Here is a 23803-nt window from a genome sequence, read left to right as displayed (position 1 = left end):
AATGCAAAAATACTCAATAAAATTCTCACAAACCAAATCCAAGAACACATCAAAATGATTATCCATCATGATCTTGTAGGCTTCATTCCAGGGATGCAGGGATGGCTCAATATATGAAAATCCATCAACATAATCCACTATATAAACAAACTAGAAAAAAAAAACAAAACAAAAAAAGCACATGATCATCTCTTTAGATGCTGAGGAAGCATTTGATAAAATTCGACACTCCTTCATGTTAAAAGTCTTGGAAATGGCAGGAATTCAAAGCTCATACCTAAACATAATAAGAACAATATATAGCAAACCAGTAGCCAACATCAAACTAAACGGTGAGAAACTTGAAGCAATCCCACTAAAATCAGGGACTAATAAAGGCTGCCCCCTCTCTCCCTATCTATTTAATGTAGTACTTGAAGTCCTAGCCAGACCAATTAGACAACAAAAATAGGTCAAAGAAGTCAAAATATCACTATTTGCAGATGACATAATAACATACTTAAGTAACCCCAAAAAATCCTTCAGAGAACTTTTATAGCTGATAAACAAAGTGGTCGTATATAAAATTAACTTAAATAAATCAGTAGCCTTCCTCCACTCAAAGGATAAATAGGCTGAGAAGGAAATTATAGAAATGACACCCTTTACAATATTCACAAACAACATACAATACCTTGGTGTGATTCTAACTAAGGAAGTAAAAGATCTGTAGGACCAGAACTTCAAGTCTCTTAAAAAAGAAATTGAAGAAGTTATCTGAAGATGGAAAGATCTCCCATGCTCATGGATTAGCAGGATTACTATATTAGAAATGGCCATCTTGCCAAAAGCAGTCTACAGATTCGATGCAATCCCTTCAAGTTTCCAACTCAATCCTTTATAGATTTGGAAAGAGAAACTTGCAAATTCATTTGAAATAACAAAAAATTGAGGAGAGCAAAAAATATTCTCAGCAATATAAGAGCTTTTCCAATCCTACATCTGATAGAGGGCTAATATCCAATATATACAAAGAACTCAAGAAGTTAGACTCTAGAGATCAAATAATCCTATTTGAAATGGGGGACAGAGCTAAACAAAGAATTCTCAACTGAGGAATACTGAATGACTGAGAAGCACCTAAAGAAATGTTCAACATCCCTAGTCATCAGGAAAATGCAAATCAGAACAACCTTGAGATTCCACCTCACACCAGTCAGAATGGCTATGATCAAAAATTCAGGTGACAGCAGATGCTGGCAAGGATGTGGAGAAAGAAGAACACTCCTCCACTGTTGGTGGGGCTGTAAGCTGGTACAACCACTCTGGAAATCAATCTGGTGGTTCCTCAGAAAATTGGACATAGTACTACCTGAGCACTCAGCTATACCTCTCCTGGGCATAAACTCGAAAGCTGCTTCAAGGTATAACAAGGACACATGCTTCACCATGTTCATAGCAGCCTTATTTATAATAGCTAGAAGTTCAAAAGAACCAAGATGTCCTTCAACAAAGAAATGGATAAAGAATGTGTGTTACATTTACATAATAGAGTACTACTCAGCTATTAAAAACAATGACTTCATGAAATTCTTAAGCAAATGGATGGAACTAGAAAATATCCTGAGTGAGGTAGCCCAATCACCAAAGAACACACATGGTATGCATTCACTGATGTGTGGATATTAGCCCAAAAGCTCGAATTACCCAAGATACAATCTATAGACCACATGAAACTCAAGAAGTTGGAAGACTAAAGAGTGGATTCCTCACTCCTTCTTAAAAGGGGATGAAAATATTCATGGGAGGAAATACAAAGACAAAGTTTGGAGCCGAGACTGTGGAAAAACCATTCAGAGACTGCCCCACCTGGGATTCATCCCATATACAGTCACCAAACTCAGAAAATATTGTGGATACCAAAAAGTACATTCTGACAGGTGCCTGATATAGCTGTCTCCTGAGAGCCTCTGCCAGAGCCGGAGAAATACAGAGTCAGATGCTTCCAACCAACTATTGGACTGAGAATGGGGTCTCCAATGCAGAAGTTTAAAAAAAAAATCACTGAAGTAGCTGAAGAGGTTTTTAACCCCACAGGAAGAACAACAATATCAACTAACTAGGCTTTCCAGAGCCCCCAGAGACTAAACCACCAACTAAAGAGTACACATGGAGGGTGCCATGGCTCCAGCAGTATATGTAGCAGAGGATGGCCTTATCAGTCATCAGTGAGAAATAAGGTTCTTGGCCCTGTGAAGGCTCAATACCCCAGTGTAGTGGAATTCCAGGGTGGGGAGATAAGAGGGAGTGTGTGGGTGAGGGAACACTCTCATAGAGGTGGGGGGAGGGGATGGTATGAGTAATCCAGAGGGGAAACCAGGAAAAGGCATTACATTTGAAATATAAGTAAAGAACATATCCGATAAAAACTATTGCTGAAAGCTTAGGCATGTAGCTGGGCAGTTTCTCAGCTAGATCATCTAAATGATTCTGACTGTTCTAGCCCGTGGTCTTCACTCTGTATCCAGATGGCAAATCTCTTGCCTGGTGTCTTCTTGAAGACCCTCTCTCTGCTCAACCATTCCGCCTTTCACTTCCTGCTCAGCTATTGGTTGTCAGATCTTTACATCTAATCATCAAGTGTGTCAGGTTGAAAGTTTGTAAAACCATGAGGTTGATGATGGGCCCAAGGAACACTATCAAGATCCTGCTGGTATTTAGCTCTCTGACACTTCGGCAATCAACAACTGAATACACAGAGACAACCTGCACACAATGCACAAACGTTATCCCAACAGCACATCTTACACACCCAGCACTGCAGGGACCATGACATTCCTTCACTGCTACCAAGCTAAGAGACAGCAGGCATCTTCAGCTTCTTTTTCTGTAGGCAATCTTACGGCACATGTAAGGCCAACCAAATGTAGAGCCAAACAAACAAACTTTTAATACATTTTTAAAGTGTGAGCTTCCATATTAAGCCTAAATAATCTAAATAAATCTTGTATTATTGTACCAGTTTATGTTCCTCCTACCATTATCTCAGACCCTTAAAAAAAAGATTTATCGAAGAGAGCCGGGTCAGATGAGATGGAGGACGGAGGGAAAGAAGATGTGTTTTTGTTTTTTCCAATTTGTCACAAATGTCAAAACAATAAAACCTGCACTTAAGTGGATGTGTGGTCAAGCCTGTGTTGTTCAGAGTCAGCAGTGTCTGTCATGCCCTGGAGATCTGAGGGGCCTCTGTCCTGCCTGGCACCCTTACTGAGAACTTAGGTCCTTCTGACTCCACCATCTTTGAACTCTTCATCCTTTTCGAACAGGCCTGTAAGTTGTATGTCAGCATGTAACACCTACAGTGTCTCGTGTGTCTGATAGCTGGACATTTATTTACCTCTCAGGTCTAGGGAGCTTTAGGAGTGAGGAGTTTGGAGGGCTGGAGAGATGGCTCATTGGTTAAGAACACTAACTGCTCTTCCAGAAGTCTTGAGTTAAAATCCCAGCAACCACATGATGGCACAACCATCTACAATGGGATTCGAAACCCTCTTCTGGCGTGTCTGAAGACAGCTACAGTATATTCATTTAAAAAAAAAAAAAAGTGAGGAGTGTCCACGAGAGAACGTCAAGGGAGCTAGCTCACAGAGGAACTTGCATGCTGCAAGCCACAGCCAGTCAGGTGGCGACGCTGCAGGACTATTATTGCCAAGATTTCGACCTGGGTTCTTCCAGGGAGATTTGGAGCCCGGGATCTCTCAGCTACATCAGCCTTGGCCTTACTGCTGTACAGAATCTAGGGTGTCTTTCAAGGCAGATGTAGCTGGTTTGGGGACCTAGGCACTCTGGGGGCATGACTATGGTTGCGGGTCCGAGCTCCTAGGAACCAGAAGGACTCCTGATAGTGAAACTGGAGGAGGACTGTGTCTGGAGCCAGGAGCTAGCCCCGCCTACGCCAGGTACTGGAGCTATTGGTGCTGGAGCAGTTCTTGACCATCCTTCCCCAAGAGATTCAGAGCAGGGTACAGAAGCTGTGCCCAGAGAGAAGCAAAGAAGCAGTAATTCTTGTGGGGTGTGTAAAGAAAGAACTTGGGAAACAGGTTGTCCGAGAGCCTCGAGGGCATGGCAACGTATATCTCTCAAGAGTGGGACCCTCAAGGGATACGGCACAAGACAGTTATGAGAACGTGGGGACACTAGAGTCCTGCATTCTCAGTCAGGAGGTCTCAAGGACCCAGGTGGAGCAAGGAGGGAAGCCGAGGGATCCAAGTGTCCAGAATTGCAAGGAAGGTGTGAACCCCAGAAACCCAGTTCCAGGAGTGGAAAAGTTTGGGAACCAAGAAAGAAATGTTGAGTCTGTTTCTCCTGAAAGTGCCCATCCTCCAGTACTGTCCCCTGGCCAGGCTAGAAGAAAGGTGCCCTGGAGTCCTGAACAGAGAAGACTTGGGAATGTCCCCCGGAGGACAAAATAGAAGTCCTTAGTGGGAACTCCAACTTGTAGAGGACTGATACATGCAAAAGAACAACCCAAGAAACTCCATTTGTGTGCCTTGTGTTAGAAGAACTTTTCTAGTAAATCAAACCTAATTAGGCAACAGAGAATGCATTTGGCAGAAAAGCGGTTTATGTATGTAGAGTGTGAAGTCTTCGGTGGACACCCACATTTTCTGTCACTGCACAGAACACATGTAGGAGAGGAAGCACATAAGTGCCTTAAATGTGGAAAATGCTTCAGTCAAAATACCCACCTCACCCGCCATCAGCGCACCCACATGGAGAAAAAGCCCTTCCAGTGCAATATCTGTGGGAAAATTTTTTCTTGCTACTTCAACCTCAACAGGCACCAGAGGTCACACTGGGGAGAAGCCCTACAAGTGCCCTGAGGGTGGGGAGATCTTTGCTCACAGCTCCAACCTGCTTTGGCACCAGAGGATCCACACTGGAGAGAGGCCCTATCGCTGTAGTGAATGTGGCAAAAGTTTCTCTCCGAGTTCACATCTTGTTATTCATGAAAGAACCCATGAGAGAGACTCGATCTATTCCCTGAGTATAGGCAAGGCATGAATGATGGCGATCCCTTTCTTACAAACCACAGAGTGAAGAAGAAACTCTTTGAATGTTCCACTTGTGGGGAAAGTTTCCGGCAGGGCATGCACCTTACCAGATATCAGAACACACACAGGACAAAAACTGTATACCTGTCATGAGTGTGGAGACAGTTTCTCTCACAGTTCCAACCGGATTTGTCACTTGAGAACCCATAGAGGAGAGAGACCATATACGTGTTCTGCATGTGGAGAAAGACCTTACAAGTCAGCAAAGAACTCACACTGGTTAGACAAGGTGGGGTTTCTTTATGTCTCAATTTTAGCAGAGAGATGTCTTATCCAGAGCTGGTATTCTTTGACCACTTTGGTGTATTTTGCTGGTAACTAATATAAAGAGAAAATGGGACTTGTTTGAAGGGAGTTGCAGAGGTGAAGAACTAACTTAAAACTAAGTCTTCAGAAGTAAGAATTTAAGGACTTTGAGGCAGTCTTGTTTTCAGATGCATCTACCTTTATTGTTTAACCCAGGTGTGGTTGGGGTGCTATACTGAGTCTAGTATTTATCCCATTAATTTTGGGGATACCCATGGCTTCAAATCCTTATTTGTGACATTAAGCAGGAGAATTTGGGCTCCTGGCACCCTTAAGACCAAAGAAGAGCTAGGTCCTGGGATACCAATTTAAGGTCAACAGGGTCAATTTTAAATTGTGGGGTTTTTTTTTTGTTGTTGTTGTTTTGTTTTGTTTTTGTTTCTATTTTGTTTTATTTTAATGTGCTGGCTGGGAAGTCCTGGGCAGTCCAATTCTGCCACTGCGACACCCCTCTTAGCCATTTGTCAGGGCATTGGCATAAGAGGTGAGCTCAGGAAAAAGGAAGTTATAATGTAGAATCCACAGATGAACCTGGCATTTTACAGATTAAGGGTATGTGATTGCAGTCTATCTTCCTAGAGATCTGAGACTTTCTTCCACATGTCAAAATGTACCCAGTGTTCTATTGGATATGATTATGAGTAAAAGGTTCCATGATTTCATCAGATACAAAAAAGGAAACAGATTCTAGAGAAAATAGGAAGTATGTCCCTGTTGAGAATGTTTGGAGGGTTTATAATAAATATCCCCAAGGAAACAGAAAAAAGAAAAAAAATTCCTCTTTATAAAATAAATAAATAAATCTACATAGGGAGTTCGGGGGGGGGGGGGTGAGGTTATCACCATGGATTCCCCAAACTTCGGTTCGAGTGAATTAGCTCAATAAATTAACGGAATTTATTAGGCTCTTTAGTGGCATAGTGCATCTCCTTGTGAATAACGCTTTCTATGTCCCTTCTAGGAACCTGCTTAGCCTTGAGTCTGGTCATGCACTGGAGGATATAAATGTTGTTCCACCTGGCATCTCCTCCAGAGAAAGTCACTGCTGGATTGATTCTCTCAGGCAAAGGTGGAGAGGGAAAAATTGCAGGGGGTAGGTGCTGGGTGCGGGGGGGGGGGGTGCATCCTCTGATGAGCATGGAAACTAATTCCTCAGGTAAGATAAACCTTCAGAACATTTCTCAGCAGGCAGAAATAACAGATGTTCGCCATCAGGTCTTGGAAATCTTGTTCCCTTATCCTCTTTCTATATATGTTCCCCAATCCTCAGAAGATTATAATAAAGATGGATAGAGCTGATATGTAATGCATATGTAATTGGGAACCAGAAGATACCTGGTTATGATGTTTTGCAAGTCATAAACCAAATTACTAAATTTTCTACTGAACAGTGGACATCTTTAGGGCTTGCGTGCTTTCTGTTCTATCTTAGGCACGCATTGTAGTTTTGATTGCTGTTGTTTCATTATTCATTTCTATTTTTACCTTATCTAGCAGATTAGAAATTCCTGGCAAATAGGAAAGAACCTTGTACATGGTAAGTGATACGTGTCTAGTTAATAAATGAGAATATCAGTAAACAAGATTAATATTCACAACACCTAGTCTCCTGGATGGCAACTGTGGTGGTTTGAATAGGAATGACCTGGTCATCAGGGATTAGTGCTACTTGAGAGGGATTATGAGGTGTGGCCTTGTTACAGGAAGTATGTCACTGGCCCTGAGCTTTGGAGTTTCAAATGCTCAAGGCAAACCCAGTAGGTTTCTTTTCCTGTTGCCTGAGCTGTTGAGATGTAGAGATTCTTAGGTCCTTCTCCATGATTGTTTTTAGGTCACTGAGATTCATAGTGACTTCTTATGGAGCAGTAGATGTGATATATGTGTGAGATTTATTTTTTAGAAGTTTGTGAAATTAATAGGATTCAAGACCAAATTATGACTACAAGTAATAGGGCATTAAAAGTCATCAACTGGAAAAAGGGTGATGTCAAGAAAACGTGCTAAAGAAGAAAACTAGGGGATGACATGAAGTCATAATGAATGTTCAGGAAGTAACTGCAAAGAAACTTAAGGATGTAGAGATGAAGTGATGTCCCCGGGTAGCAGCAAAGACTCTGAAGAATTTACTACAAAATGTAACCAATCATCAAATTAAGTTTCTTTTCTTCATACTAAAGCCTGTGGCCATCTAGGAGCTGCTGGCAGTGGGTAAGGATGAAGAATTCTTAAAACCCCAAGATGAAAATATTCATTTTCTCAAGCATTGAGTTAACTGATGATTTGGTCGGAAACTGCACACATTGGTATCTTGCTTGCAAAAATGGATTAAAGCAAATGCTGACATATAGGGAGGATTGAAAATGCAAGTGAATTTCAGAGATTAAAGTGTGAGACTTCAAAAGAATTATCTAGCTTGGAGGTGACTGTATTTATCTACTAGACTTCATGACTCTCTTCTGCCTTTGGTGGGCTTTAGTGGAAAAGATTAAGATGCACTGTGTTGAAGGGATCCCTGTAAAGCACGAACCTCAAAGCTTATGTCTCTTCTGCTTTGTTATTGCTGCTGGCCTTTTAGGGATCTTGACGTTAGAGCTCATTATTGCTTTGGTATCAGGCAAACCCATCTGAGTCAAGAAGGAAAAAGAACTTTAGGCTGCCCAAACACTGTTAAGATTTCCAGCAAAGGTGGTTGGGTTTTTTTTGTTTGTTTGTTTTTGTTGTTGTTGTTTGTTTGTTTAGCTTCTGTTTTGCTTTGTTTGGATTAGCTGTTGCAGTTATGTATGTGATATGTGTGTGTGTGTGTGTGTGTGTGTGTGTGTGTGTGTGTGTGTGTCCCAACTCAACATTTAGAGGGAAGCAGTTCTGAAGTGCAAATTCATTAACAAAAAAGAATCCAGATTATCTAGAGGTAGTCTGAGTGGCAAACCTTGCTTTCAAATTTTGAGCATAATTAAAGGTTTAATGACAATACCCTTAATAAATATTCTTTTGTATCCTGCAAGACCAGCAGCATCCATTTAAATGGGATGTTTTTATTTCTGATTGAGAGAAAATATGGAGCACTAGACTAGAATGTATTTGGATTTAGTTAAGTCATATCATGAAGAGAGATTAAGAGATCTTGTGAAAAAGATGCAGAAAATTCTGACACCTACCCACTCCTGACCCACTATCTTTGCTTCATTGATTATTTGAGTCGATGTGGGTTCTCAGATACTAGGACCCACAGACTAAAATATAAGTGCAAATCATCTAGTGGATGTAAAGCTAACAGGCAACTCTAACGTCAGCTAAGTAAGGATAATCAAGAGTCATGTGTATACTACTTATCAGAACTAATGAAATGCTTGTCTTCAGTATACTCAAAGTCCAGTTATTTACCTTTAAATCACTTTTCCAAGTGTGAGCTTTAGACTCTGTATTTATGACATCCAATTTCATTGGTAGTATATACATTGGTGAATATGTCTGTATTTTGTTCACTGCAGAACATGGAAATTATAGGACAATATATGAGAAATCAATAGATCTGTTTTTTTAAACTTCTGAGAAGGCACTATGAGGTCACTGGAGTCTCAACTATTCCTTAAGACGTCGAATATTTTACATTTGTCTTGTAGATTACTTTCCTGTGTGTTTTAATGTTATCTGCAGCCATCTAAATTTTTTTTAAATGATGTGTTGAGTCTGGCAGTAGAAACCCTTTCCTTGTTCTTTCTTTTTCCAGCCTGTTTCTCATTGCTTTCTGCTTGCCTGCCTTTTGATCCTTTCTTTAAAAGCTGCGTCCCTAGTGGTCTTTGTTTTAGCCAGCAGAAGAGAAAAGTTCCTGAGAACCCAGGTGTGTTTACCTCAGGTGTGGATCTGGCAGGAAGGGCACCAGCAGTGATTACCTGTGTTGCTGAGATCTTTGCAAAACCACAAGGAACACAATAAAACTGTTCACCTCTTTTCTCCCTCCACCGTGATTTAACTGAAGCAATTCATTAAGTGTCACTGTTTTTATGGGTTGCTGGAGACATTCCAATTTCAGTGGCAGTGATACAATTTGGCATAATGTTAGATGCTTTTCATGGAAGAAAAGTGATTGCTGGCTCAGATAAAGGCTGGGTCTGCTCACAGAAACTGTTTGGTTTGGCTAGACTGTCTCATTGTTCATTGTTTCTTCTGGAGAATCTGCCAATCACCACATAATCGCTAAACGTCAGGAAGGCTTTATTTTGCCTCCTTCTTATCTCCCCAAAGAGGACTGCAGATTCTTTGGAGAACGCAGATGAAAAAGCATTAGTAAGTGTTTACGTCAGTGAAATTGACATCGCTGTTTTGGAAGAATTTTGTATGGCGTCCAGTCGATCCATTTTCCTTTGCCGCATACATAAAATCCATTTTCACTTGTAGTTAAGTGTCATTGAATCTGTACCTTGCATGTGCACTAAGGTCTCATCTCAGAGGTTCATATCTGTCCGTTCTAAAACCCCCTTTTCTTTTCATGCAAAAATTAGAATGACAGGTTTCTTTCTTGGTGTTTATAGAGCCGCCTTTGATGTCTATGACTTCAGATCTTGGTAGACGTTTGCCTTGATTACAAGATTCCATTTCAGAGGCTCTGTGAAACATCTATGGGGTTCAGCCTATGGATGGTGTAGAGGACTGGAAATGATTTATAGGTCATAGTTGGAGTTAGGGACAGGACAAGAGCAGGAATAGGACTTGGGCGCCTAAGGTGTCTTCCTCTTAGCACACCATTGTGTTCTTTCTCCCCATGTTTTCTGCTGTATGAACAAAATCCTAGAAGAACTCAGGGCTTTAAAATTACTTGGTGTGTGTGTGTGTGTGTGTGTGTGTGTGTGTGTGTGTGTGTGTGTGTGGTGCTATGAATTTCTATGTAGAACTTTGCAGAAATACTACCTGACACTCGTAAGAGTCAGTACAGTCTGAGTTTTACCTATTTGGTTGCTTTAATAACAAAATAAGAAACATTAAAAATATTGGTAATTCTCTAGAACATTCCACTTTTGTTTTATTGTTTTTATTTTGTTTACTTTTTACTTTGCTGTGGTCTGGGCTGATATAAAAATACCACAGCTTAGGTGGCTTGTGAAGGACTGGAATATGTTTTTTACTCTTCTGGAAGCAAGGGAAGTCTAAAGTCAAGATGTCACCCTCTTTATTCCACAGTAGTGACTCCTGCAGTCTGTGCCCACTGCTGTTAGTTAAGAGATAGAATCAGCTTAGAGGCCTTTCTGCTATTTTATGAATTCAGCGCTTAAGGAAAATGAAGTTTTACAAAGATGGGGTAATTCTGAATTATAGTGAGTGAGATAGCCAGGCCCAGAAGGACACATGCTTATATATCCTCTCTTACTTGCAAATCCTACCTTCAAATTGTTTGATTTCTGTGCTCAAGCTCTACTGAGTCTTCATAGAGGCCAGGAAACAAGAAAGGCCCAGGCTGGCTTGAATGAGAAAAAAGAGGCCTCAAGGAGGCCATGGTAAACCACACATGCCATGAAAGTTGAGTGGGGAAAATACTAGAAGAAAGGTTAAACAGCAGCAGAGACAGGAAAGGCTTGCAGGGGCTATTACCCAAAACCAGGGATATGTAGGAAAGCCATGTAGAAACAGATGATTTGATAACCTCTATTAAAAAAATATAATTGTTAATTTCATGTCTTAGTTAAGGTTACTATTGCTGCAATGAAACACCATGGCCAAAACAACTTGAGGAGGAAAGGATTTATTCAGTTTACACTTCCATCACTGTCCATCACTGAAGGAGGTCAGGACAGGAACTCAGACGGCACAACCTGGAGGCAGAAGCTGATGCACAGGCCACAGAGGGGTGCTGCTACTGGCTTGCTCCTATGGCTTGTTTAGCCTGCTTTCTTATGGAACCCCAGACCACCAGCCCAGGAATGACCCCACCAACAACAAATGGGCTGAGCTCCCTTTCATCAATCAGTAATTAAGAAAGTGCCCTATAGGTTTGCCTATAGCCCTGAGCTTATGGAGGCATTTTCTCAACTGAGGTTCCTTCCTTTCAAATAACTCTAACTTATGTTGAGTTGACATAAAACTACCTAGCACCATTGGGGACAAACTACTGCTCAGTGGGTAAAGCCTCTTGCCAACCATCCTGATAACATCAGTTTCATTTCTGGAGTTGATATGGTAGAAAAAGAATCATCTACTGCAAGTTGTCCCACCAATGTCCATGTGTGCACTGTGGCATGCATGCACCTGTTTACATACACACACACACACACACACACACACACACACACATACATACACACACACACATAAATATATTAATAAAGAAATAAATAGAAGAATTTGAAGAGAGGTACTGTGCATTGTTTGGATAATGCCACGTTTTAAAAATTAAAATCTCAGTGCCAAGTGTGAGATGTCTGCCTATCTCTTCTAACCACCCTCTCACAGGACGCATGCAGGCAAAACATTTAAACATTCATCAACTTCTTATAAGATCAGTGTCTCATAACCTGAGTCAAATAGGCTAATACAATATTAAGGAATACAATCAAGCTGCTACACAGTGACAATGTTTTCTATACTCAGAAGACTGAGTAGGAGGGTTGCAAGTTTGAGGCCAGCCTACAGCCTAGTAAAATTCTCTCTCTAAAGAAAAGGGTAGAAAGAAGACTGGGTATGGTAGTTGCTGAGCAAGAATAAAACATAGGTTTAATTTCCAGTAGCACACTCACACCCGTACGCGTGCTCGTGCACACGAATACACACACACACACACACACACACACACACACACACCTATCATTTTAGAGCTGCTAAATTCCTCTAAGATGAGAAGCCAAAATAAGTACAAAAGAGCACAGAGACCCCTTGGAAAGAACACACAAGACACCCTGAGTTAGTATTTGCTGAGCAAAATTACATTTGTTTAAAAAATGATTGTTAATAGTCTGTGTATGTTAATGCTGGAAATCAATATGGCAGCAACTATTCCTTAATCAGTTATTTCCCTCAAATAATGACACAGACACCTTTTCATATTTTAAAGCTTAGGTTTCAGTTGGGCGGGCTCACAAGTAGCTCAGCTAGATTAATTTAAACACCCAGCCCCATCCAGCCCTGAGGCTAGCTGTACCTTCCAGACCCATAGGCAAGTCCTCCTAAAGGCCTTTCTCTTTGTACTTCCTAGAGTCCTTTTCTCCCTCTCAGGAAGCCCCACCTAACACTTCCTGCCCAGGTAATTGGCCATCAGATTTTTATTAAAGCCAATCAGAGAATGCCTCAGTTAGGTAAGGAGGGCAACGTCACACAGCACAACCCAACAGACATCTACAAAGAAAAGAACAGAAAAAGAAAAAAAAAAGCCACTTCTCATAATGCCAGAGAGTGTGCAGAGAAAAGAATAGAAAAAAACTTAAGAATGTCTTCCAGAAGGAGGAGCAGAAGTATACGGGACTAAAGTACACTGGGCTGGCCAGAGGTCTTACATATATTCACATATAATATTAATATATATATATATTGTATATAATTACTATATGTATTATATACAGTCCATATGTGTGTGTGTGTGTGTGTGTGTGTATAATCAAAAAAACCCAATTAGAAATAGGTTAATTTCAAGATGATTAAGGTATACATTTTTGACAAAGGTGAAACAAATTAAAAATCATATGTACCTCCAAGTCCCATGATTTTTAAAATGTCAGCTGAAATGCCAGTTAAATGTTACTGGAGTAAAAGGCTTCCTGGGTCTTAGTGTATATTCTAAAGCAAAAGAAAGTGTTAAGTATCCCCCCCCCAAAAAATGTTGATGGCAAAATAAACACAAAATGGGAGAAAATATAAAAAGATAAGAAAAATAAATTATCAGACATAAAAACGAGTAAAATTGGTTACTTAAGAAATTGATAAAAATTGCCACCTCCCTGGGAAAAATCCTAGGCGTGGAGTGTAACCATTAGAAAGCCCCAACTGATATGTGGATTGGAACATTTCGCTGATGAACAGGCAATCCCTTACTGTTGGGATTCTGTAAACCCCACCCCTCAGTTACCTGGCAATAGCTCCGCCCCAGTGACCTGACACTATAAAAGGGGCTGCTTGACCCCTCCTCTCTCTCTTACCTCTCTAGGCCTCATGGCCTCTTGAAGCTTGCTCTCCCTTTTTACCCCTCCTCTTCCCCTTCCCCATCTCCCTCCACGTGCTCATGGCTGGCCTCTTCTCCTCTACTGCTCTACTCCTTTCTCTCTCTCTCTCTCTCTCTCTCTCTCTCTCTCTCTCTCTCTCTCTCTCTCGCTCTCTCTCTCTCTCTCTCTCTCTCTCTCTCTCTCTCTCTCTCTGCCTCTACTACGCTCTTAACTCTCCCATGACCAGAATAAACTCTATTCTGTACTATACCGTCGTGTGGCTGGTCCCACAGGGGGAAGGGATTCCCAACATGGACCCCCCAGAGGCATCTCCCTTGCCCCCAGGCCTCACCACACCTCCATGGGCCATATGCCCCCCACTCTCTTCATCCTTCTCCTAAAATTGGTGCTGAAACCTGGGGCATCATCTTCTAACAACATTGGTGCCCCGTGACTTTTCCCTTCAGTAACAGAATGTAGTCTGGGAATATGTATACTCCAGGTGGAAGCTTGGAGGAGAAAACAGGGCTCCCCCAGGGGCTGTATTTCATAGCAGGACAGCACAGCTCCCAGACACTGTTGTTAAAAATGTATGGAACTTTTGGTGAGATGCACACTGGGCTAGACAGAGGTCATGTGCCCAGTGATAGCACACACATAAAGTAGGACCTCAACCCTCCTGCTTCACATATGCCTACCTGAGTCAGCTGTATGCCAGCTAGCCAAGTGTACCGTGCTGTTAGCAGGCCATAGGGCTAACAGAGGGCCTTTCCTAGCCAGTAATAGGAGGGAAGAAGAGGTGCTGCTGTGTATGTTACAGTCATTAACCACAAAGGAAATATTGGGAGTAGCTTCCTAAAAACATTGTTAACATTTTAGAAGAGGCAGGCATGTTTATCAGAAAAAAAAAAGTATTAAAGTGATTTGTTAAAGAATATAAAATCTGGGGGATTCTGTAACAACAAATGGAATTGTAACAACAATTAAAAGAAAAATCTTCCCAGAAGGAAACACTAGGTCCAGACAGCTTCAATCCCAAAATCTACCTAAGTCCCAATGAGCAAGTAATTGCCCTTTTGTGTAGACTCACACACATCTTAATACCAAATCTTCATAGGGGTGCATGCCTTTAATCTTTAATCCTAGCACTGGGAGGCAGAGGAGCTCTGTTGAGGTAGAGGCCAACCTGGTCTATGTAGTAAGTTTCAAAACAAACTAAAAATCTATAGTGAGATCCTGTCTCAGGAAAAAAAGAAAAAAAAAAGATCGCAAGAAAGAAGAAAGGAAGGAAGAAACAAAGGAAGACTGAAAAAATAGGAAATGAAAGAAAAGAATAGAAAGGAAAGGAAAAGGGGAAAACTCAATCCCACAAGGATGCAGTGAGAGAGTAAAATTACACAGCAACTCTACATTTCAAACAAGAAGTAAAAGTTATAAACAAATACTAGTGAATCATAAACTGCAGTGGATACACAAGATGTCATGCATTTCTGCTGTCAGAAATAAAATGTGGGTTAACATTTACATTATCATATACTTAAGTGATATAATCCACCCCATTAAAAAAGCAAATGAGAAAAAAAAAAACCAACCTTTTAGGAATAAAGGGTAATGTCATTTTTTTTTTGCTATAAAGCTAGACTTAGAATCATTTTTTTCTATTTACATATTTTCCTCCCTGGCAGTTACCATTAGAATTAGGCTGAGTTTCAGCCAAGAAATAGGAAGTAGGGCAGGTCCTCTGGGCGTGCCAGCCAGTGCTTGCGTGACACGCTTCTCTTCACATCGAACAAGTCTGGGTGAGCCATGTCCGTATCCCCACCCTCCCATCGGTGATAGCTAAAAGAATGACACCAAGGCTTACCCAATACCCAAGTCTTCCATATTCCTTGTAAGAGAGAGAAATTGCATGTAATATCCCAAACCAGTTCAGGAGCCTAAGGGACCAAGCCTCCTGTCCTGTTCAAGCAAAATTCACTCAACAGTTCTTCCTGCTTAAGGCTCTTCTTTGTAACACTCTTCCCCTAAAGTTTCCTCTGACTTCTTTAACCCTGAATGGACCCTCTTGTTTCTTTCCTTCATCTGGTTTAGACAAGCCAAGATAATAAACTGCCGAGTATGATTTTAATTGTTTTGTAGGTTAAAGATGCTAGCCTCAGCTGTGCTTCCCTAACTGAATTAGTAACTGCCAAAGGGCACACGCTTCGCCTTTTATATTAAATCTGGTGCAGATGAGAACAATAGAAGCGATGGCTGGAAAAGAATTATAAAGTGTTTATTCCAGCTGCCCCTCTAGTTGTCTCAGAAATCCCTCCCGTCAGCATCCTCCAGCCTGTGGAGAAGTACATCAAGGGTTGTTGAACTTGCTGGTGCACAGCGAGGGGCATTTAAAAATATCCACTAATGGTGATGGTGCAATAAACACACTTCAGTGTGAAAAAATACATGTCCTGGCTTCCCTTTCTTGTCACCCATTAGCAGTATGAGGGAGATGGAGAGGGAGAGATTGAAGCTCCTAATAATACATGCCTCATTCTATTTCCACGCTTACATTGACACCCAGGACATTGCCCCTAGGAAGGATACATGAGACAAAACAAGGTTGGAAGAGGCCATCAATAAGTGCTGCTATAAAGCTAGCCTAGGGCAAAGACGACTAACTTATCACTGAAGAGATAAAGCTGTTAACACCCCTTAACAAAGCCAGTGCTTTGAATTGATTTTGTTATGTCTATGTTTTCTGGAAAAGAATAAATAAGCAGTATTTGTCTATCCCCTCTCTCAGGCACAGATGCTTAGATAATTGGCCTGTATTTGCAATCCAATTTGAGGAGGCCTGTGTCCTTCGTGGGAAGCAGGATCCTGAATTTGGTGCTAAGCACTGATTGAATTTAGTAGATGAGCAACCTGTGTTGATCCTTCAGTGGCTGCAGTGCCTTCCTGCGGCTTCTGTTGCCAGTGGAACTGTTGAGACACCATCGCGTGCTGTGGCAGGGAAGCCTGACACCTGGAAGCCAGTTTGTTCATGTTCTCCTATACTCCTTCCTCCTGTGTTAGCTCTGGATTCAGAGCCGCTACCGGAACCTGAGAACGAGGATTTCCTTTCTTGCCACTGAAGGTCACAAATGAAACAATATTTATATGAACCACCCACATAATTGAAAGATAAATTGCCACTACCTGTACTCAGCATCGCATGGTACTGTTAATAGAGGCATCAGGTCCCTTAAGACACTGTACTGTCTTCTTCCTGAACTGGGATGAGAGAAGCCAGTCTTCACATGAAGGATGAACAGGAAGGAAGGTGGAGGGGTCCTGGCTACTGAATGGGTCCAGTATGTCTTTATGATGGTGGCAGCTTCTAAGAGCTAGGCATGTTCCTCACTGGGCTAGCCCCTGCTTCAGGAAAGGTGACCTTCCTAAGAGTTGCTCAAGTAGAACAAGGAAGCAAAGTCTATTCAACCCTGAACCAACGGCTGATTTTTATTTAAACTTATTTGTCGTGTGTGTGTGTGTGTGTGTGTGTGTGTGTGTGTGTGTGTGTGTGTGTATGTATGTAAATATATGGGTGTATATGGGTCAGAGGCCAAATTTCAGGTGTCAGTTCTTTCTACATGTGGTATCCAGTGACTGAACTCATGTCATTAAGCAAGGTGACAAGTGTCCATCAATGGCTGAGCCATCTCACCAGCCTCAAAGCATATTAATGAGATGGTCCATAATCAGAGTAAAGTAACTCTTGGCACTGACATAGTGGGTTGTTTGCACTTTGTTTACATCACTATTTATCATTGTTTGACATTTCAGGCACTAGTTAGGTATCCAAGGTTTTGTTTTATACAATTTGGAATCATAGCACCTACCTTGCAGGAGCTGAGCAAGTTCCTGTGTCCCATGTTTCCACTCACTATGCCTAAAATGGATGGGAATAAATGTGACCACATAACTGTTAACATTTACGGGATATTGACTTAGGTTCTCCACATGTTTTTATTTGATTTCTGCTCACCCTCATTTTAAAAGCAAGGAGGCTGTCATGGAAGTTGAATGACTTGATCAAGTTCTCATTTGACTTTAGGCTGTGTAACTAGAAAACCCTAATTGTATCCTTTTCTCCTCCTTCCCTCCCTCCCTCTTTCTCTCCTTTATTTCTTCACACAGGATATCTCTATATAACCCCAGCTGTCCTGGAACTCATTATGTAGACCAGGCTAGTTTTGAACTCAGAGACCCACCCACCTCTGCCTCCTGAGAGCTGGGATTACAGTCATTGGTCACCACACCTGACAAAAATCTTCATTCTTCTTTAATAATGATTCTAAGAAAAAAGTAAGAAAGCAATGTCCATAAAATTAAGGTTAAAGAAGAAAGACTTTTTTAAAAATTGGAAAAATAATTGCTATCCATAGACTATAGAACCAAGTAATATATATTATATACATATACATATATATCATATATGTATACATATACATATACATCTTTGTATGTATAGTCAGGATTACATTTATTGCCTTTAAGGTGAATTTAACCACACCAAAGGAGGTGTGCTGGCAAGGTAGCAGAATGCCTTTGGTGAACAAGCACAGTAATTGTAGGCCTTGGGACCCAACCTGGGTGGCATTTTGAAGATGAGATTAGAGTACTAGCCTGTAGCTGCCAAGTACCAACAGCGCGAAAATTGCAGCGCTCGGCATTCTTTCTGTTCCAGCTTTCTCCCAGAGTGGGATTCTCCCAGCTGCATTTCTAAACCAGTCAAACTGATGCCTGTTCTCCTCGCTTTTCCTTTCTTTTCTGAGGGGATGGTCTCTGGCAATTGAACCCAGGGTTCCATTGCTAAGCTCACAGTTTAGCACTGAGCTACAAATCCATTCCGGCACTATTCTGATTAACAAAACGTTTGCACTTTCTATTGCTCTTAACATTCAATATTCAATCTTATTATTGTCATACAGACACATAGCTCTAACCCCAGAGAGCCCTGCAGAGTCGCAATGCTGGTAAGATGGCTTCTTTGGGTTGTGCATACACGGGGGGGGGGGGGTGGTGATAGGCACTGGACCTCAGTCTACAGTCTAGGGATGTCATCCAGTAAAATTTCTGCTTTGAGCACAGCTTCTCAGTAGTTGTTATAGACAGAACATTTTCTACAAATGAACAGAAGAATGTTGCTCATTTCTGCTTTCAACAAACCAAGGATAATGTCTATCAACTAATTATACATGTCTTCGTGAAAAATATGTTATAAAAAAAAAAAAAAAACAAGAGGGAGACATAGTTGTGGTTCAGTGATAGAGCACTGATTTAGCAACTGTAGGGCCCTGGATTTGGTCCCAACACACAGAAAAAAGAAAAGGAAAGACACAGAATCTTCCAGTGCTATTACACTTGAGACAATATGAAACACAATCTAAGCAGCAATAAACATTAACACTTCATATGCATTCAGCAAACATTTCCGGTTCTCAGCTGTCGTAAAGACTGAGTGACATGGATCTCATCATCAGGAGTGAGTGGGTACATTTAGCTACATTTGTGCCATTTTATGCAAGAATGCTCATTTGTCCATGCAGCATTCTCTTCCTGAGTTGACCGATATTCAAATGTTGAACACAATCCACATCATATTAAGATCACACTTTAGCACCCTCTATGGTAATATGGTTTTTTTTTTCTCTCATCCTGATTTTAGTTTCCCCTCTCCCTACTCGTCCCAGTTCCTCCCCACCTGCCATTATCCCATCAGATCCACTCCATTTCTCCTTCTCATTAGAAACGAACAGGCAGATGGCAACAAAACATAACAAAATAAAATATACTAAGATAAAACAAAACCCAACTCATTGAAGTTAGACAAGACAAGCCAAAGGAAGGAAAAGCGTCCAGGAGAAAGCACAGGAATCAGAGGCCTACTCTTTTATACATGGTCTGCTATATTTTAAGTGACCCATCCTTTTCATGTTGTGTGGACACATTTAGACTGACTTGCTCTTTAGCGGGATGCCCCAGTCTCTCAGGATCATTTCAGTAGAAATGTGAACCAATGATGAATGAAGGCCATTTGATCTGCTGATGATATAAAGCAGTTGGGCAGAGCTGCTAGCAACTGGGCTGGGATCTATTAGAACGGCATACTTTGTGCTTCCTTCGACTGGCTCATCCCAATGCTATTATATTTTATTTTAAAGTGAGGCTCTGGGTTGCCATAAAGAAAAAAATGTGTGTATTATTTACTTTGATATCTTAAAGTAGTATACATTTGCTTTTCCGGATTAAAGACTAATCTGGGGCACTACAACTATGAATAATTCAGTAATAAGTTCACCAGGATGTTTACCAAAGGTCTGATATATCACAGCCCTGTGTGCAGTGCTAGGGATAACGTGGATATAAGAAGAAAGCAGACCTTTGTGTGTAGCTGTGTCCCCTGTGAAGGCCACCTGAGATTCACTCCAGTAGAAGAGATCCACTGTTCAACTCTGATCTCATTCCGTTTCCTGCCTCATGATGCTGCGGCCATGGCAAAAACTCCCGAGGTCATCAGGCAACTAACAAAGCACAGAGAACAGAGAGGGGAAGAGGGACAGATAAGCTGAAACCTGTATCAAAAGGGCAGAGCCTTCCTTATAAAAATAGCTGACGGAGGTCTAGAGAGATCCATGGTTATGAGTACTTGTTACTCCTTCTGAGGACCAGAATTTGGTTCTGAGCACTCACTTCCCTTGGCTCAAAACTGCCACTATTTCCAGCCCTGGGGGATTTGCTGCCTTCTCCCAGCCTGTGAAGGCATCTGCAAGTATGTCTACATGCAAATACATGCACATAAATAAACTCTTTAAAAAATTAATAATTGAAGGCTTAGCAGTTAAGAGCACTGGCTGCTCTTCCAGAGGTCCTGAGTTCAATTCCCACCAACCACCTAGTGGCTTGCAACCATCTGTAATAGGATCAGATAAACTTTTCTGGTGTGTCTGATGACAGCATATTCACATACATAAAAATTAATAAATGATAGGTTGGTTACTAAAATAGACATTGAGGGCTGGAGATACAGTTCAATGGTGTATTGTTGGCCTAACACTTAAGACTGGAGGATAAATCGAATTACTTAAAACAAAGGCAAAGTGAAACAGACCCTGAACAAACATACTGACACTACTGTATTCTTTGATACAAAATGGCTGGTACATCTAGTCATACAGCACGGTATGAAACTTTTTGGGTCAAAGTTACTTACAATAAGCAGAGAACAGTAGTAGTAAATCATATGACAGTTTTCCAGATCACACTGATTAATTCACCAATAATCCACCAACAGTGTACTTACACTTATAAATAATTAAGTAACTAAATAAGCAAGTAAATCTTTTTAAAAATGATTTACTTAACAAAGTCCCACTTTCTGTCACACTTCCCAGCCTCTTTTGCAGCTAAGGTAGAGTTTCCATTTATCATATGTAACTAAAAGGGACTTCTGTTCTGAAGTAAAAATCCAAGGAAGCAGGATTTTCTCCTAATCTAGTTCCTCTAGCAAAGGCAACAATGGAAACTTAGGGTTTTAGCTCCTCCTCTAGGTTCGAGTTTCATTACCAGTTTGTGTTGTATTACAATCATTAGTACCATTAGATTTTAATCTGTCATAATGGGTGATACTAAAGTCTTCTAACCAATACACAAAGGATAATCAAACATAGTGGCTCTCAGGCCTGTTGGGAGTCAAACGACCCTTACTAAGGGGCTGCCTGAGACCATCAGACACAGATATTTATTTGATAATCCACAATAGTAGCAAATTTACAGTTAAGAAGTAACAACAAATATATGGGGGGGTCACCATAACATGAGGAACTGTATTAAAGGGTCACAGCATTAAGAAGGTAGAGAACCACTGTAATAGAGGCTGCTTTCCTACTCACATAAAGTAAAATCACAGGGCAGTCAGCATGAGCAGACCACTCCCCATAAGAGATGATTTGGGGATCTTGGCATCTTTCATCTTGTGGCTTTACCATATGAACTACATGGCTTCCCAAGTGCTTATCCCACCTGAACTTTACCAGATGGCAAAGGGGTGTGGGAGCATCACACTGAAGGGCTTATGTGCAGACCTGGATGTGAGACTTGTCCGTTTGTCCATAGTCTATTGCCACTCAGCTGTTTGGCTGCACCTAACACCAACAGAGCCCAGCTTCATCCAGGTGAGAGGCTGGAGGAAGTCCCCTGTTTCCTCCTTCAGAATCACCAGCAAGCACTAAGTCAACATAATAACCAAGTGCAAATCACAGACAGATGTGGCTTTGGTCTGCATTTCTTTTCTTACTTGGTTTTCCTGTGCTCCCCCACCCCCACCAGGTTTTGTGTTGGGGAGGGTATGTGTGTTCACTGCATAGTTATTTCTGAATTCTTTACTTAAAATTGCCGTTCCCTTCAGGCTTTCCTTGTGCCGGTTTGAAAGGGAAAGTCTCAGCAGGCAGCCTGGGAGCCACATGTGTTTTGAGATGCTGGCACAGAGAAGACTCAGAAGCTTCAAATCATCACTTCCTGACCACCCACAGGCTAATGAAAGAAATGTCTTTTTATTTTCCCTGCATCTCTTGGACTAGGTGCTTTGTCAGCAGCCAGGGAGAGCTGGGAGTATGATTCCGGTGCCAGGGATCTCCAGAGCCCCGACTTGCAGAGCCACCTGCCCCTCCAGAAGCTGTTGGAGTGTGGCAGAAGTTCTTTGCCTCAGCAGGCTGTGCTCCACAAACTTCTCCCACGGTCCCAGAATGTTGGCACTTCTACAGGCGGAAGCTATCTGGAGCTGGCCAGCACCGTGAGTACTTTCCTGTTCACAGAACAGGTTTTCTGGCCTGTCCACGTTCCAAAGCCAATATTTTAATATTGAGCTCCAAGGGGTATTCTGAGTGTTGTCTTTTCTTGTTGAGCTAAATATTATATTATTTCCATTGCTGCTGGTCTTGTTGAGCATTCCAGAGTTTCTAGTACTTAAGGGCTTAGGAACTTCATTCTTGCTGTAACAATAGAGCAGGTTTCTAAATGGTGTTTTGATTAATGCTACCTTGTAGAGTCTGATTTACTTAAGTCTCACAACAGCTCTTCTATGACATTCCTGTGGTACCAGACTTTATAGACCAATCAAATATACTTCTTTCTGTTCTTGAATTTGGAATTTACTCCTTTGGAAGAAAGAAAGGAGACACACTTCACTGATAGTTTGATTACTGTTCTACTATTGGCTTCCTTAAGTCAAGTGTTGGAGGATGAGGATGTGTGGGTGATGGCTGGATCCTTTTCAGTGACATCCAGTTTACACACTGAGATTGAGATCTCAACTCTGAGAGTTCCCTCCTTCCTTCCCTCTTTACCTCCCTTCTTCCTCCCTTCTAGCCTCCCTCAACCACGCCCCCTACCTGGTTTCTTAAAATAAGTTTGAACAGGATGATAGCAATTTTACAACCATGATTCCCCAGTTTGCTCTCATAAAGACCGCAGGGTCATAGCACACATTGTGACATATTTTCTAGTCATACATTTTGGAGGGAAATGTTTGAAAAAGTTAACAATCAAAGGAAATGCAAAATACAGAAGCCCTAATGACATTCTACAAAATTCCTGACCAGTGTTTGTCAAAACCAGTAAGGTTATTAAAACCAATGAAAGTCTGGGAGGAAAACATTTCTGGCCTACAAAGGTATAACCTAAATGTAATATCATCCCTTGGTTAGATTCTGGATAAGAAAAATCTAAGGAGACCTGGGGAATATACATGCTTTCATTGATAAATAGTGTTGCTTCCTGAACTGTGACAATGATAGTTGAATAAATAATATAACATGATAATTAATGAGCCAAATTGGTCATCGACCTCTCTACACTACTTGGAACTTTTCTGTAAGTCTAAAGTTGTCCAATAATTTGAAATGTTTTTCAAATATAAAATATGAAGAGCATCTATGCATACAATCCCTTATGGATATGATTACATCTCTAAGGCCTGTCAGATCATCTGTGGTTATTATACTATTTCTTGCTAGACCACCTTTCATGGACAACCTTATACAGTTCGAACAGTGAATACAACTATTATACTTATTTCCTGTGTGTTCAATGGACCATGAAATTACCAGTAAATATATCTGGCATGGGTCTAAATTTAGCCATGTCAGCTACAACCATTGCCAGCCGACTGAGCCTTCCCTGTACTACATCGACTGAGCTTTGTAGCTCATCAACAATGTTTGTAGCTCAAAGATTGCCCTGTACTTCTGATCCCCCTCTCCC

At 41.2% G+C, this 23803-nt stretch overlaps 1 protein-coding gene across 1 annotated transcript in view; it reads left to right on the top strand.

The window, feature by feature from the left end:
- The window catches only part of MCC (MCC regulator of WNT signaling pathway), a gene marked incomplete at its 5' end in the record, with an annotated part of 375431 nt that overhangs the window by 67552 nt on the left and 284076 nt on the right, over nt 1–23803 (top strand). The window contains one exon of the mRNA XM_080920142.1: nt 22123–22334. Coding sequence (XP_080776268.1) covers nt 22123–22334 — 212 coding nt within the window. The remainder of the gene's footprint in view (nt 1–22122; nt 22335–23803) is intronic.

Source organism: Micromys minutus (assembly GCF_963924665.1).
Source record: "Micromys minutus genome assembly, chromosome: 8".
NCBI lineage: Eukaryota > Metazoa > Chordata > Mammalia > Rodentia > Muridae > Micromys > Micromys minutus.
This window is presented reverse-complemented; position numbering and strand designations above follow the sequence as displayed.